The 15,399-nt window shown below is 41.0% G+C and overlaps 1 protein-coding gene across 1 annotated transcript; it reads left to right on the top strand.

The window, feature by feature from the left end:
• The first annotated feature begins 6,208 nt into the window (after positions 1-6,208).
• Positions 6,209-9,040, top strand: LOC115674054 (receptor-like protein kinase FERONIA). The gene has a single exon (XM_030596376.2). The coding sequence runs from the start codon at positions 6,278-6,280 to the stop codon at positions 8,858-8,860; it is 2,583 nt and encodes an 860-aa protein (XP_030452236.1). The 5' UTR covers positions 6,209-6,277; the 3' UTR covers positions 8,861-9,040.
• The last annotated feature ends 6,359 nt before the right edge of the window (positions 9,041-15,399 follow it).

The following is a 15,399-nucleotide window of genomic DNA, read 5'->3' as shown; positions in this document are numbered from 1 at the left end:
TAGAGTCCTTGAAATCACTCTTCTGGATTGAAGAATGGATAACTACGACACTTCACAAAATGTTGGGGTCAGAAAAAGTGTAGGAAGAGGACCTTCTTACAGTGTATTCTTTAAAACTAAAGTAACACATCTCCACTATTTCACCATATTCTTCTAAACACGTCAACACCCAAACTAGACCTCTTCACAACAACAAAATTTGTTATTTATGACAGTACAGTACGGAAGCATGATATCATGCTCTTGCATATACGCATTGGGATAGTGACGGTCACTAGAAGACACGGGTGTCCGTCATAGTGGTGGGACAATCGTTTATTGTGACAACTAAAGTGTTATTCGAATAACACATAATAATATTTTCCATGAACGCACATTGAAATAGATTGTCGATAGCATGTATCTTGTGGCACTATTCGTCTCGTCTCCACTTCATTGGTTAATCAAACTATTGATGCCTTTACTAAGTCACCTCTATTGGGTCTTTTTTTCGATCTTTTCTCCAATATCGAGTTGACTTTTTTTAGGTTACTTGAGTTTGAGGGGTATGTTGAAAAATAAATCTAGGAGATTCTACATGTTTCCTTTGATTCTCCATGTATCTCATCGTTGTACATATATGTGATGCCCCAGAATGTTACGCCTGACACGTATCTGTTTTCAATTATTAATCTTAATAATCAGCCAAGCGAAAGTTAAATGAACATTTCTTAACCATGAAATACACACGAGAATAGTCAAAGTATTTATGCTTCTTTATTTTCATTACTTATCATATTTACAACACCATTCCACAGTTTATATAATCACAAAAAACAAAAGTCTGGGTAGATCGAGGTTGCCTATCGCCATATTACATTATACTCCAAAAGTCTACCTATACAAAAGACTGATTGACGTCATGGATTGATAACTTCGCCCTCCGTTGTGTAACCATCAACATCAATGTCGAAGCCCCTTAACGGGCTAACTAACTTGTCGTCGAGGTTCCAGTACCATGCGACGAATCAATAGGGAGCCCACTCCATAAAACACACGTCGATCCACATAGTAGAACTACATTTGGTATGTAGTACTTAAGACTGAGGTACAAACACAGTTTCATAGACACGTTCATAATACACGGAAACTTCGAAATGCAAAGGCTATGGAACATCCATCCTACACGTCTGAAAAATAAAGGAATGAGCCAAGGCTCAGTAAACGAAATTTCTAGTTTTAAGTTAGGAAAATCATCTTATCACTTCACCTGGTACAAACAACGTAAATGCATAACAACCAATAAGTATGCTGAGAACATAAATAAACGTTATACCTTTCCCATTTGAATATGCCATTATAATCTAATTACTTAATCACTTCACAATATTTTAGTTCAGACACAAGCATGTGGCATAACCTATGGCATTTATATTCATGCGTTAGGTTCGTTACTTCTCCTCTCGAACTCTCCTAGGGCATCTCGACACATGGGGCATCCCAACTCCGAGGCATCCCGGTTCACCCTCTGGGGCATCCCAACTTATTGGGCATCTCGACTCCCGAGGCATCCCAGTACACCCTCCAAGGCATCCCAACCTATGAGGCATCCCGACATACGGGGCATCATCACCATTGATTTGTAGGTGACAGAAAATATATTATCCTCATGCAAGTCATGATAAATAAGTATTCACTTGCATATACTCTCCTTCTTATCACATCCCATATCTCTTAAAGCAATGAAATACTTTATTCAAGCAAATAAGTAAGAAGAAATCTGCGATCAGACTCAAAAGTAAATCTGTTCAAGTTTAGAAAGTAAATCCACTCAAGTTTAGAAAGTAAATATACACAAGTTTAGAAAATAAATATATTATGGTTCAAAGAGTAAAATCTACTCGGATTCATAAATAAGTATATCTAGATTTAGAGAGTAAAATATGCTTAGGTTTAGAAATAGATATATACAGATTTTGAGAGTCAAATCTACTTGGGTTTGGAAATAGATATATACAGATTTTGAGAGTAAAATTTACTTGGGTTTAAAAAATAGATTTTATGAACGACGGCTAAGTTTGAAGGGATATGTTCACTAGAAGTCCTAAAACTTGTCATTAAAGTGCAATTGAGTCCTAAAACTTGCAAAATGTGTAATCAAGTTTTAAAACTTGTCAAATTGATTCAAATGAGTCATAAAGTTAACACCGTCAAAATTATTAATAGAAAATGCTGACGTAGCACATTTTAATATTTTCTCTCTCCTACGTGGCTAAAACGACATCGTTTTGTCCAAAATTTGATTTTTAATACTATATTTATTTAAATTAAAATTTTTAAAAATATATAAAAAATAGGAGAAAGAGGACTGGCGGGTTGGGAGGGGCCGACGAGGGTGGAGAGACGACAGGCGGGGGTCGCCGGGCCTTGGCCAAGGGCCGGCGACCCTCGCCGACGGCAGGCGAGAGGTCGCGGCCCTCCCCCAGATTAGGTGAGGGTCACCAGCCCTCGCCCAGACTTGGCTGAGGGTCGCCAGTGGCAGCCCTCCCCCAGATCTGATGGGGGTCGGTCGCCACTAGCGACCCTTGGCCAGGTCTGGGTGAAGGCCGGCAACCCTTGCCCGATCTGGGGGGGCCCGCAGGCTTCGCCTGCCGTCCGCAAGGGTCGTTGGCCGGGGCCTGCGACCCCCGTCTGCCGTCCCCCCACCCCTCTCGATGATGGCGGGGGGGCGGCCGGGGGGGGAGGGTAAGCCCTCCCTCCTCGACTGTCGTCCTGCTGTTTATTTTTTAAATTTTAGCTTATTTTTAAATTTAATTTAAATAAAATTAATATTAAAATGATGATTAAAAAAAGCCACGTCATTGCCACATGGGATATAAAAAATAAAAAAAGCCACGTCAGCATTTTCCGTTAGTCAAATTGGACGGTGTTAACTTTAGGACTCGATTGAACTAATTTGACAAGTTTTAGGACTCGATTGCACCTTTGGCAAGTTTTAGGACTCAATTGTACTTTTGTGATAAGTTTTAGGACTTCTAGTGAACATATCCCAAGTTTGAATTTACAAATATGACTTTTCCAAGTTCAAATTCATCATTTTCACTTACCAAATGTACCCCACTTTAAGAAAAACGACCTATTACCTTTTAAACATGTATGAGACCAGCAAGACGAATTCAATAATCACTTCAAGGATGAGATTTTCAAAGGGTTAGTACTACGAAAAACCCTAAACTGGTACACTTGTGACAATTTTACCCCGAACTATTTTTTTGACCACAAAAAACCCCAAACTAGTATACCTGTGACAAATTTACCCCAAACTATTTTTTTGATTACCAAAAACCCCAAACTGGTACTCATGTGATAATTTTACCCAGAACTATTTCTTTGACCACCAAAAACCCTGCACTGGTACACCTGTGATAATTTTACCCTCGAACTAATTTTTTTACCACTAAAAACCATAAACTGGTACATTTGTGACAAATTTACCCTTCGTTAGTGTCCGTTAAATTGGATTAATATCACGAAAAATCACAAATTGGTAAACTTGTGACAAACAAAGGGGTAAAATCCAAAACCGGTACACCTGTCAATTACTACGTGTCATTAAACTTAGCAATTTGACGATAAAATTTAACAGAAACTAACGAAGGGTAAATTTATCACATGTGTACCAGTTTGGAGTTTTTGTTGGTCAAAAAATTAGTTCGAGGGTAAAATTGTTACAAGTGTATCAGTGTGGGCATTTTGATGGTCAAAAAAATAGGTCGGGGTAAAATTATCACAAGTGTACCAGTTTGGGGTTTTTTGTGGTCAAAAAAATAGTTTGGAGTTTTTCGTGGTATTAACCCATTTCCAAATTCAAATTTAACAATTTCACTTGCCAATTATACTATACTTTAAAATAACAAATCACACACCTTTTGAACATGTACAAAACCAACAAAACGAATCCAACAATCACCATGTCCACAACATTATAGCACATCAAAGTGACATATCTCAACCAACCAAGTTAAGAGTGTTAAGTAGATGGAACTAACTTAACCTCTAAAGTTTTCACTTATCTTGTGCAAAATCTGAACAATCCAAAGTTAAAATCACCTTGTAGGTTTTGGATCGGAAAGTGGTTGAAGTAGAGTATTTTTTTGAAAGTTTGAAGGTGAGTAAGAGAGTTACAACCAAAATGAAAAATTCCCTTCGATGGTACCAAGATTAAAGTGCTGTGTAGGAGTAAATTTTAAGTGGAAGAATGCATGAAGTCACGGGTGGCAAATCTTCACTTAATCTACGGCCAAGTGTGAGAAGTTAAGACATATTAGGGATGACTAATAGCCAAGGGTGATGATGGCTTATGGTTATGTGTCATATTAGTGCAAGAGGCTAAGTTTAAGAGTGGCATGTGGCCATGCATGAAACCTCCAAATGCCACGTGAGTTAATGTGTCTTAAGAGGTGTCTTTGTGAGAAATTATAAAGAAAACAGAACTTCTTCTACCTTTAACACAATATTAAAAATAATTAATTATTATCACTAATTAACTAAAGTTTAAACTAATGATATATGCCCATCAATTACTAAGACAACGGTAAATTAATTAATACTGCACTACTATTAACGCGTACATCTACGTTTATAAATTTTCAATACGTCGAACTCGGAACAATTTTATTCACGAAAATCATCCCCGCACCTTGCAAAATTTATGATCCAAACTAAGATTTCTACGTGTCCACCAAATTCTAAGCTAAATAATACTTAGCTTTATGATCTAAGTATCATTACCGGATACGAAAATTTCCGAATGTCATATAAATACGATTAAAATTCCAATTGTCACAATATATCTCCATTTATTATAAGAGGTTTGCCATTCGAGGTTCTCCTCAATAAACAATAAAGGAGTTCTAGAAGAAATACATTAAAGCAGTAATCAGAACGAAAAAAAAGCACGCATAATGTGATGGCCAAGGATGAAAACCTAAAAATGTCAAGTAATCTTAAGGATCCATTTGTTTCGCGAAAAAAATATTTCGAGAAAACATTTTTCTCATTTTCCGACATTAGGTTTGCTTAGGAAAATGAGTTAATAGAAAATCTATGTTTAAATTTAGGAAAACGATTTCCTCTTTAAAAAATTAGAAATTTTTTTCTAAAATATGACTAGATATCGTCGCTTAAACCCGAAACTCTACGTTTGAGTACAGAAATCCTAACATCGATTCCCAAGTCCTTGGCGTCCAGGATTAGGTCTTCGGCACCCGAGCCCGGGACCTTGGTACTCGTGCTCTAATCCCCAGCGCTTGCGCTCGGGCCCATCGAGGCCAAGCCCGGACCCTAGTCCCTAGCACCCGCGCCTGAGTCCATTGAGGCCAGGCTTGAAACCCCGATGCCTCGGCACCCGCCCGGTTCCATATACACCGAGCGCAGGATCCCAGTACCCAAGCTCAGATCCCAAACACATGGGCTTGGGTCCACAAAGGCCGCGCCTAGGACGCAAGTGCCCATGCCCTGATCCTGGCGCACGGGTTGGGGTCCATCGAGGCCGGACTTGGGAATTTGGTGCTTGGACCCGATTCCCCGATTACCCATACACAAGTTATTAGCATCCGAATAGTATATGTTTATTTAGAAAAATCATATCAAATGGCGGAAAATATTTTTCAGTTCATTTTCAGGTTTCAGCAAAATATAAGAAAATATTGTTATTTTCCCCGAAAATAATTTTTTGGGTAATATTTTCCAGAAATATTATATTTTTCGCTAAACAAAGCCTAAGATTTTCATTCAAAGCTGTCCTGCAAGTCCACTAACATTTTACCTTAGAGAAGTCTCGGCGAAGCATCAATGGATCTATCCTGCACAGCCTGTTCTGATGGACTAAGAGGCTGCTGATATGTGAAGCTTTATAACGGTACCGTCCAAACGCCAGCTGGGTGGGTTGACTCCTTTTCCAACCTTTAGAGTAAATCAAACTGTAACGACTTGCTACTACAAATCAAATTCTATGTGGAATTTTCGTGACTTTGATTTGGATCGATTCGCAATATACGCTCCTTCAAACACGACAAAGTAGACTTGATACCATAGCGACGACTTTTTTTTTTTTTTTTCAATAGCGACGACTTTGGTCTCCCACTAATTTTGTCAATCGTGCTGATCTTCTCTTCCCTCGCTCCTTCCTAATTCCCAATGATTAAAACTGTTTCATCTCATCTCCAGGATTCCACTCTCCTTGTGAACTTCTTTTGATCGATTCAACTGCTATTCCTCTCTGTGGTCAAAGGGGCAGATGAAGAACGGGAAACCACCACATCTCTTATTCCTCTTCATCTCCATCTCGCTTAAAGCACTCACGTTCTCGGTCACTGGCAACAACGTTGGTGTATACTCGCCGACCGACGATATTGCCGTTGACTGCGGCTCCTCCAGCAGCTCCTCTGTGTCCAATCGGACTTGGAACGGAGATGGCAACAACGGTTCGAACTACAATCTAATTGATGAAACTCACTCCTCTATCATTGCAAATGCAAGCCATTCATCTTCGGCTTTCCCTGGCCCTGTCCTATACTACACTGCTCGCATCTCTCGCTCCGAGTTTGCCTACACCTTCCACGTCCATGCAGGGCCCAAATTCGTTCGCCTCCACTTCTTCCCTTCTGATTACCTCAATTTTCGCCGCACCGATTCCTTCTTCTCGGTCGAGGCAGCCGGCTGCACTCTGCTTCGCAACTTCAGTGCTTCACTGTTTTCCGACAACACTAGCTCTGTGAGCTTCTACAAAGAGTTCTGCTTAACTGTCGGAGCCGACCGGATATTGAACATAACATTCGCTCCGACTCCTGGTTATTCAGATGCGTATGCTTTTGTGAATGGAATCGAAGTCGTTTCCATGCCCGAACGTCTCTACTACAACACAACCATCGACTCAAACGAGAAAATCACGTTTGCAGGCCAGGCGATGCCATATCCCTCCGGATTCACTAGTTCTCTAGAAATGGTGAAGCGCTTGAACGTGGGAGGACAGTTTGTTGCTTCAGCTGGTGACACGGGAATGTACAGGACATGGGAAGCAGATGAGGCCTACGTGACTTCTTCGATGGCTGGAGTTTTACCAGTTAACGAAACTATCCAACTCAATTACAGTGACCAAGCGCCAAACTACATGGCTCCAGATGCCGTGTACAAAACGGCGAGGACAATGGGGATGGACAAAAAAATTAATCTGAGCTACAAGCTCACGTGGTCCATCGAGGTGGATACAAACTTCTACTACTTGGTCAGGTTACACTTTTGCGAGTTCCAGACAGAGATAAATAAGCCCAGAGATAGGCTTTTCGAGATCTTCATAGATTCACAACTGGTTGAAAATCGTGCGGATGTCATTAGTTGGAGCGGGAAGGGCATGCCTGTCTATAGAGATTATGCAGTATACATGGATGACGGCCAAAAGAAAAGAAGCAACCTCTCCGTGGCGTTGGGCGCGCTTCCGGATGGTTATACTCGTTACTCTGATGCCATCTTGAATGGCCTCGAAATATTCAAGATCAGCAATCCAGGCCAGAATCTCGCAGGGCTGAACCCGGATCCAGTCCCAGGTAATCAGCCGGTGCTTTCACCGGCGAGCAAAGGATCGTCGAACCACAGCAAAACAGCAAAGATCGCCACCATTGCTGGCGTAGCTTCAGGATTCACGGCGCTCGCTCTCCTGGCTTTCTTCCTTTACCGGCAAGGAAACAGAGGGAAGTATTCGACCTCGAGGGACGGCGCCTGGTGGTGGGGCCTGGTCTCCTGCGCGTCGACCAAGTCAACAACGATCCAGGGGTCATCCTTGCCGTCGGATCTGTGCCGCCACTTCTCGCTGGCCGAGATCAGAGAGGCCACGAACAACTTCGACCAGGTGTTCATTATAGGCGTGGGCGGGTTCGGCAACGTGTACAAGGGCTACGTCGATGGCGGGGCCACCCAAGTGGCGATCAAGCGGCTAAACCAGGGATCGCAGCAGGGCCTCCACGAGTTCGGGACGGAGATCGAGATGCTCTCGCAGCTCCGGCACCTCAACCTCGTCTCCCTGATCGGGTTCTGCAGCGACGAGGGAGAGATGATCCTCGTGTACGACTACATGGTGCGCGGTACCCTCCGCGACCATCTCTACAACACCGATAATCCCCCACTCCCCTGGAAGCAGCGGCTCGAGATCTGCACGGGCGCCGCGTGTGGGCTCCACTACCTCCACACCGGTGCCAAGCATAACATCATACACCGCGACATGAAGACGACCAACATCCTGCTCGACGACAAGTGGGCTGCCAAGGTCGCCGACTTTGGGCTCTCGAAGGTCGGGCCCACGAGCGTGTCCAAGACGCACGTCAGCACGGTCGTGAAGGGCACCTTCGGGTACCTCGACCCGGAGTACTGCAGGCGCCAGCAGCTGACTGACAAGTCCGATGTCTATTCCTTCGGCGTGGTGCTGTTCGAGGTGCTGTGTGCGAGGCCCGCCGTGAACCGGATGGCCCCGAAGAATCAGATCAGCCTGGCCGCCTGGGCCCAGAGCTGCTGCAAGAGAGGGGCAGTAGAGGAGATCGTGGACCCGCACCTGAAGCGGGCGATCGCCCCCGAGTGCCTCAACAAGTTCTGCGAGATCGCCATGAGCTGCTTGCAGGATGAGGGGGCCAAGCGGCCATCCATGAACGACGTTGCGTGGGGCCTCAAGTTCGCACTGCAGCTACAGGTGAGCGCTGAGCAGGGGGTGATAGGCCATTTGGGTGCGTCAGTGCACGACAGCAATGACAGCGACGATGACGTGGCTCCGATCAGAGGCAATGCGATGGACGGCAGCGATGAGGTGTTCAGCACTAGCGATAGTGATGGTTAGAAGAGCAGTTGGGCAGCTGCGACGATGACCAGTAGCAGTGATGTTTATGATGCGAGTACGACTAGTTGCGACTCACAGAAGTTGCTGTCTGAGGCTGTCTTCTCTGAGATAATATAAATCCCCAAGCTCGTTAAGGAAAGGACATTCAAGTTTAACTGTTCCTACTCTTTTCTTGATGTTGCTTATGGCAAGGATTTGCTATTAAAAATCGAGGATGGATTAGGGCTTTTTTTTCCCCATTGAGACATATGAGTTGGCGTATTTTCCTCGGGAATGTACGCAAATTCCGATCGATGTTAGATTGAGATCGAGTGCATGGAGAGAGATAAGTAAGAATTGATAGTCACATAGTTTAGGGTGATAATTGAGGAATATCAAGTGATTGCCAGTGTTGAAGTCCTGTAATCAGGTTTGCAGCAAGATTAGTCCGCGTGCATGGGTTTGGCATTCTAGGAAAATTGCCGACTTATCGCTCCAAAAATCATGTAGTGGTCAAGACAAATCCATTATTCTATGTAACATATGGCTCTAGTCTGTAGTCAAATGAATAGATCCGCATTATATTTTGGGCCGCGCTTTTTTCACTCTAATCATGGTTGAAACACTCCCTATCACAATATTTTGACAATTTCAACCTTTGTGGGTCCTATCTTTTTAAGCATCCTTTTTTACTTGGTTGTGATGTCCCATTTGTTTACTTCTTTATTTTTTCTCTTGGGTCCCATTTTCCTCATTCTTTGTTACTTCTCTCCTATCCCTATTAATTTTGATCATGGTTCAAGCCTTCGTGGTATCTGTCAAAAAAAAAAGAACACTATCTTTTGTGGTCTATCTTTGTCACTTGTCATCTACGCCATGTCGCACTCATCGATTTTTTAATCGTCAACCAGAGTTTGATACCTATGAACACAATAGACCTAAAGGCTCCTGCATTGAACTTAACACCTATTAGAACACAGGGATTTGAACAATTGACGGTGGCTCATCGCATAAGGGCTCAGACTTGAGAGTTGAGTTCACAATCACTTCTTCAGTCCTCTCAATCACCGGCGGCGGCAACTTGGTAATTGAGATGGATGTGGAAGTTAGAGAGACCGCGAGGGCGAAGAGGGGCAAATCCTTGTCGGTCGCATTTTTCAGTTTGCATAAACAACTTAGTGAGACGGGGGAAGATTCGAGCCATATATCCGGAGGCTAGTAGATGATAGCGAATCGGCAATGAAAGTGACAATTAGGACCAAGAAGACAAAGACGAAGAAGTAGACATTTCTGATGAGCTTGACGAGGTTTTGGGCAGAGCTTCAACTCCTCAATTTGAATCTTTAATGGGGTTTTGTTTTCTTGTCTTCATGATTAATCAATCGAAGAGTTTGATGCGAAATGGGATAACGAATAACACGGAGCGAAAGGGATGGAATGGGAGTGAAGAGATATGAGATTGATTTTTTTACTTACGGTTGAACTTTGAGTTGAAGAAATGGCGATGGAAGAGGATAAGTTGGGTGAGGAGGAGGTTTTTGCTAAGGGTGAGCTGTTTCGGGTTCCTTACAGGTTTCACATGGAACCTAGAACCTACCATCGGGTATAGGTTCCTCATTTTTTAGAATCTGGAACTTACCCGTCGAAATCTGAAACCTAGAACCTACCGTGTTACAGGTTCTAAGGTAGGTTCTAGGGTCTAACGGGTTCTTTTTATTTATTTATTTCATTTTTAGTTAAACAAAACGAAAATGAACATAACAATACTGAATAAGCTTATTATTCACCAAAGAGATTACAAAAGACTAGTTTCCCTGACATGATTGTTTAAACAAATATAATTAAAATGAGAAGTTATTGCGTGAATCGATACTAGGGGTGAGCGGTTCCATGTTCTGTATAGGTTCCATCCATGATAATAGGTTCCTCATTTTTTGGAACTTGAAACCTATCCTATCACAAGTTTGAGGGTGGGTTCCAGGATCTACCCAAATTCCACCCGTATTATTAATTAAACCATTGCAGTGAATCATCATCTTTAATGACCACCATTTGCTGCTATAATCCACTAACCACAACTTATATTTAGATACACGAAGAATATGAAACATTAACAAGTTATAAAATGAAAGTTCATATTAGTGATTCCAGATTATACACTTATCATCTAACGCCATGAAGTACCGCAAGATCACGTGAAGATATAGATCAAGAAAAAACACAAAAAAACTTGTTTATGTTTCAGGTTTTTGGTTCCAGGTTCCACCTACCTAGAATCTAGAACCTACCTATCGAAATAGTTTCCCTAATTTTTGGAACCTAAAACTTACTCTGTATATCTTGGAACCTGGAACCTATATGTTCCCACTGGTCAGGTTCTCAGGTTCTAGGTTCTACCCTGGAATCATGCTCACCCCTAGTTTTTGCAAATTTGGGATTCAACACAGATTGTTGACATGAAAGAGATGTTTTAGAAAGAGAGAGAACAAAGAGAAATAAATGAGAAAAACGAAAGTGGACCTGCGAAATAAGAGAAAGAAGAAAAGCCAATGAAGAATGGTTAAAAAAAGTGGGATCCATAAAGGCTAATATTATCAAAACATTATGAGAATGAGTGTTTTAGCTGTATTAGGAGTGGAAAAAGTGCGATCCATTTTTTTAATGAAAAACTCGATCTTTAATCCAAATGACTTTCTGAATATTCCTTTTCAATTTGAAAAGCCCTTTTAGAGTCATCTCAAATGGGTAACTTTGCTAGATAGATAAGATTGAGATCACCATTTCGTCCTAAGCCAGGAAAGAATATATATTTTTAGTTCAAGATCCATTTTTCTAGACGGAAAGGATTGTTTATTGGATGAGAGATCTTCGCACTTCCACGAAACCCTTTAGTCTTCATTTTTCGGTAGAGAACACAGATATGATATGATAAACATGGGTAATCAAGTTTCGGATACTGTAATTAAGCAGGTGTTTCTTCTTTCATCTAATGCTTGAGGAAGAGTTATTTAGCTATAGATGAGAAAACCCCTCGAAAATCGTAAGGCAACTTATGTATATGAGACCACAGGCAAAAAGAGTCAACTAATGCGTAACGTTGTTCAAAAGAATCTACGCAAATTTGAGCAATAAAATAAATGGAGCTCCACGAGGAAAAGATGGATGAAACAAAATTTACCAAGACAAGAACCGATATAGAGAAACCATCTACATTGCTGCCTTAAGGATATACTTACATTGTGAAGCAAACAGGATAGGGGAATGCTACAGATACTATCAATCATTTGTTATTGTCAATGATAACAAATCGAAGAATGGAAAGAAAAGTGAAGGCTATGCTGAAGAATCTCAGCCTGACAACTAGGCATTCACAAAAAATCCAGCAAATTAATGTGGATATAGAATGTCATCCTTTGAAGGCCCTAGTTTAAAGGATGTTATTTGCCCTCCTATCTCTACCAAGCTACTCGTAGTTTTATCTTGAAAGCTATGGAGGATCCTGCCGAAGATAGTCCAGCTTGACTCATGGAGAGCGTCTCAGTACACAAGTTCAGTTTCTCAGTCAGAATAGTACCAAGCCTATTCATCTTTTGAACACAAGCGCTTTGGACAAAGAACATGATAAATTGTAAGACTGGGGATGTATCATTTTGTAATACAAGGATGTTCGAGCCAGACAAGAAAGGAATAAGAACGACTGGCGCGGTAAAAAGACAATCAAGAGACAGGCGAAAACATTGGGTAATGACTTCCATTTTCCATGAGGGTGCATAGCAGGTAACACCATCTGCAGATAGGCATCTAGATCTAATTTGATAGATACGGATGAAGAGGATATGCTTATTTCGAGCAGACATCAAGAGTTAGAACCGCCTATAAAATTGGCAACGTGAACACCCAAATAATTCTACTCATTTCGTAAAGCACCAATTAGACACCATTTAGTCGCGAAAGAAGGGGGGGCCAAGAAATTAAGATGTGCACCACGCCCTTTTTTTGCAAAAGAAGGTGGCTGAAGAGTTAAGATGTGCACAGATTTGCATCAGCATGACATCCCCCAAGCTAAATTTGACTAATGAGATAGCACTGACTTTGATACCATGATAAAATGTCCAATTCAAAAGATTAAATTAATAAGTGAAGAGAGATCACATAAATATAAAAAGCATTTATAATTCGTTATCAAGTAATGTGGGATAATAATTCAACAGTTATTAACGGAATATCAAGAGTCACAACCTCCATTCAGTTCTTAGTTAGATTTTACATAAGCGAAATATCAACAGTGGAACCTTTGAAGAGAACCTGTAAGCGAGTTTGGATGGTGTCCAATGGGGTGATGGGGGCAGCAGCTTGAACTGACATTGTCGTCCAATCGCTAGGAGGAGCTTCCTGAGGCTATGCCCCAGGACCTAAAAGTCTACTCAATGGCGAACAAATCAAAAAGAAAATTCACAATGCCAAAGAGTACATAATGTAAATCAAATAGGAGGGACACGATGAAAAATTCCAAATTGATATACTTATAATAGATTTATCTTAAATTAATTTTTTGATTAAAAAAACCCCAAACTGTTATACTTTTGATAATTTTATCTTAAACTAATTTTTTGATGACCAAAAACTCAAAATTAATATACTTGTGACAAATTTACCTTCCGTAAAATTGGATTAATACTATGAAAAATCACAAATTGATAAACATGTGATAAATGAAGGGGTAAAACCCCAAATTTGTACACCCATCAACATATACGTGTCATCCAACTCAGCAATTTAAAGGTAAAATTTAACGGAAATTAACGGAGGGTAAATTTGTCATGGGTGTACCAGTTTACTGATTTTGCAGGTCAAAAAATTAATTTGGAGTAAATTTGTCACAGATGTATCAGTTTGGGTTTTTCGTGATATTAACCCAATCAAATATAACAAAATTCTCGTTGAGGAAATCACGACATTGTGACATCTGGCCCTGTATCACATTAGTCCCACTTTCACATTTCCTGTTCACGTTTCCTGCTGCTCCTTTGTAATAAACGAAAACATCCGAGTCATGCCGCATAAAAGAACCACAAAGCAACTTTCCTAAATCAAAATATCACGTTTCAGAACAGAGTACTTTATAAAGTAAGCTAAGATCACGTGCGGAAAAGACTACAAAATGTGGAAACTTTAAAAATCCAACAGTGAAAATATGTATAGCAAAAATTAAGAGAGCATCTACCATCCACTACAATTAGAGAACGTAAAAGCAAGTTACAAAACGTCCGGACGTTCTTTGAACATTTTGTCTTATGCTATACCAAGATGGCCATGAAAAATTGTCCTTTTCACCAACAAGAAGATATATACATACTTATCAAGAAGAAAACATTAACAAATATATAACGGCTCCTCAGTATGTAGGAATAGAAAAAGACTTAGTACGATAAAGAATGTAAACCAAGAGAGATTGTGAGAACATGAAATAGGTAGAAGAAAAGATTCTTTAGGAAAGATTAGAGTCCTTTAATTCACTCTTCTGGATTGAAGAAGATGGAGAACTACACTTGACAACGAGGAGGGGTCGAGATAAGGGGTAGGAAGAGGAACTTCTCACAGCGTGTTCTTCAAAATTAAAGTAACACATCTCCTCTATTTCACCTTATTCTTCTAGATGTGTCAAGAGACAAACTATACCTCTTCACACCAACAAAATTTGCAATTTATTGCCGTCACTCCATCTAATACGGAAACAGAATATCATGTTTATATTGATACGACATTGAAATTGCAATAGTTACTAGAGTACACACGTGTGTGGGATAATCATTTATTGCGACAATTGGAGTGATATTCGAATAGCATATAATAATATTTTCCATGAGCGCACCAAACATATTGAAATTGACTGTTATTTTATACGATATCACATGTTTTGTAGTAATGTTTGTTTCGTTTCCACTTCATATGTTGATCAGTTTGCTGATATTTTCACTAAGGAACCTCTACTCGGCCTTTTGTTAGGTCTTTTCCCAAGCTCGAATTAACTCCTTTTACGTCGCCTTGAGTTTGAGGGGTATGTTGGAGATATATCTAGAGGATTCTACGTAGGGTAAGAACAACATGAGTGACATAACTTTTGTACGGTGCTCACTTAAGTACTATAACTTTTTTTTTCTTACTTAAGTGCCATAAATTTAAAAAATCGATCGCATAAGTGCTATCGGTGATTTGTCTTATTGGAAAATCCGACATGGCCATTTGACGTGGCATGCCAACAAGTTGAAGTCAACACTTGAGATGCTAAACGATGTTGTTTCTGTCCGGACATCAAATTTGGGCAAATGACATCGCTCCTGTTCTGCTCGCTTCAGACTATCACCGGGGTCACTTCAGCAAGCGTCTTGCTTCATCCTGACGCCCACTGCCCAGATCTGCAACTCCAAACGAAGTTAACAACTCCGACAACCTTTACGGCTATTGACAGCACGCGACCAGATCAGCCCAGCACTCCTCCGGCAACCGCACCAGCCCAGGCATCTTCCATAGGTTTTCTAGATCAGTCGCGGAACTCCTTC

Source organism: Syzygium oleosum, unplaced genomic scaffold, assembly GCF_021117445.2.
Source record: "Syzygium oleosum isolate NSW1041296 unplaced genomic scaffold, Sole_v2.1 Sole_v2.19, whole genome shotgun sequence".
Classification (NCBI taxonomy): Eukaryota; Viridiplantae; Streptophyta; class Magnoliopsida; order Myrtales; family Myrtaceae; genus Syzygium; species Syzygium oleosum.
The sequence above is the reverse complement of the archived record's forward strand: the minus strand, read 5'-3'. Positions and strand labels throughout refer to the sequence as shown.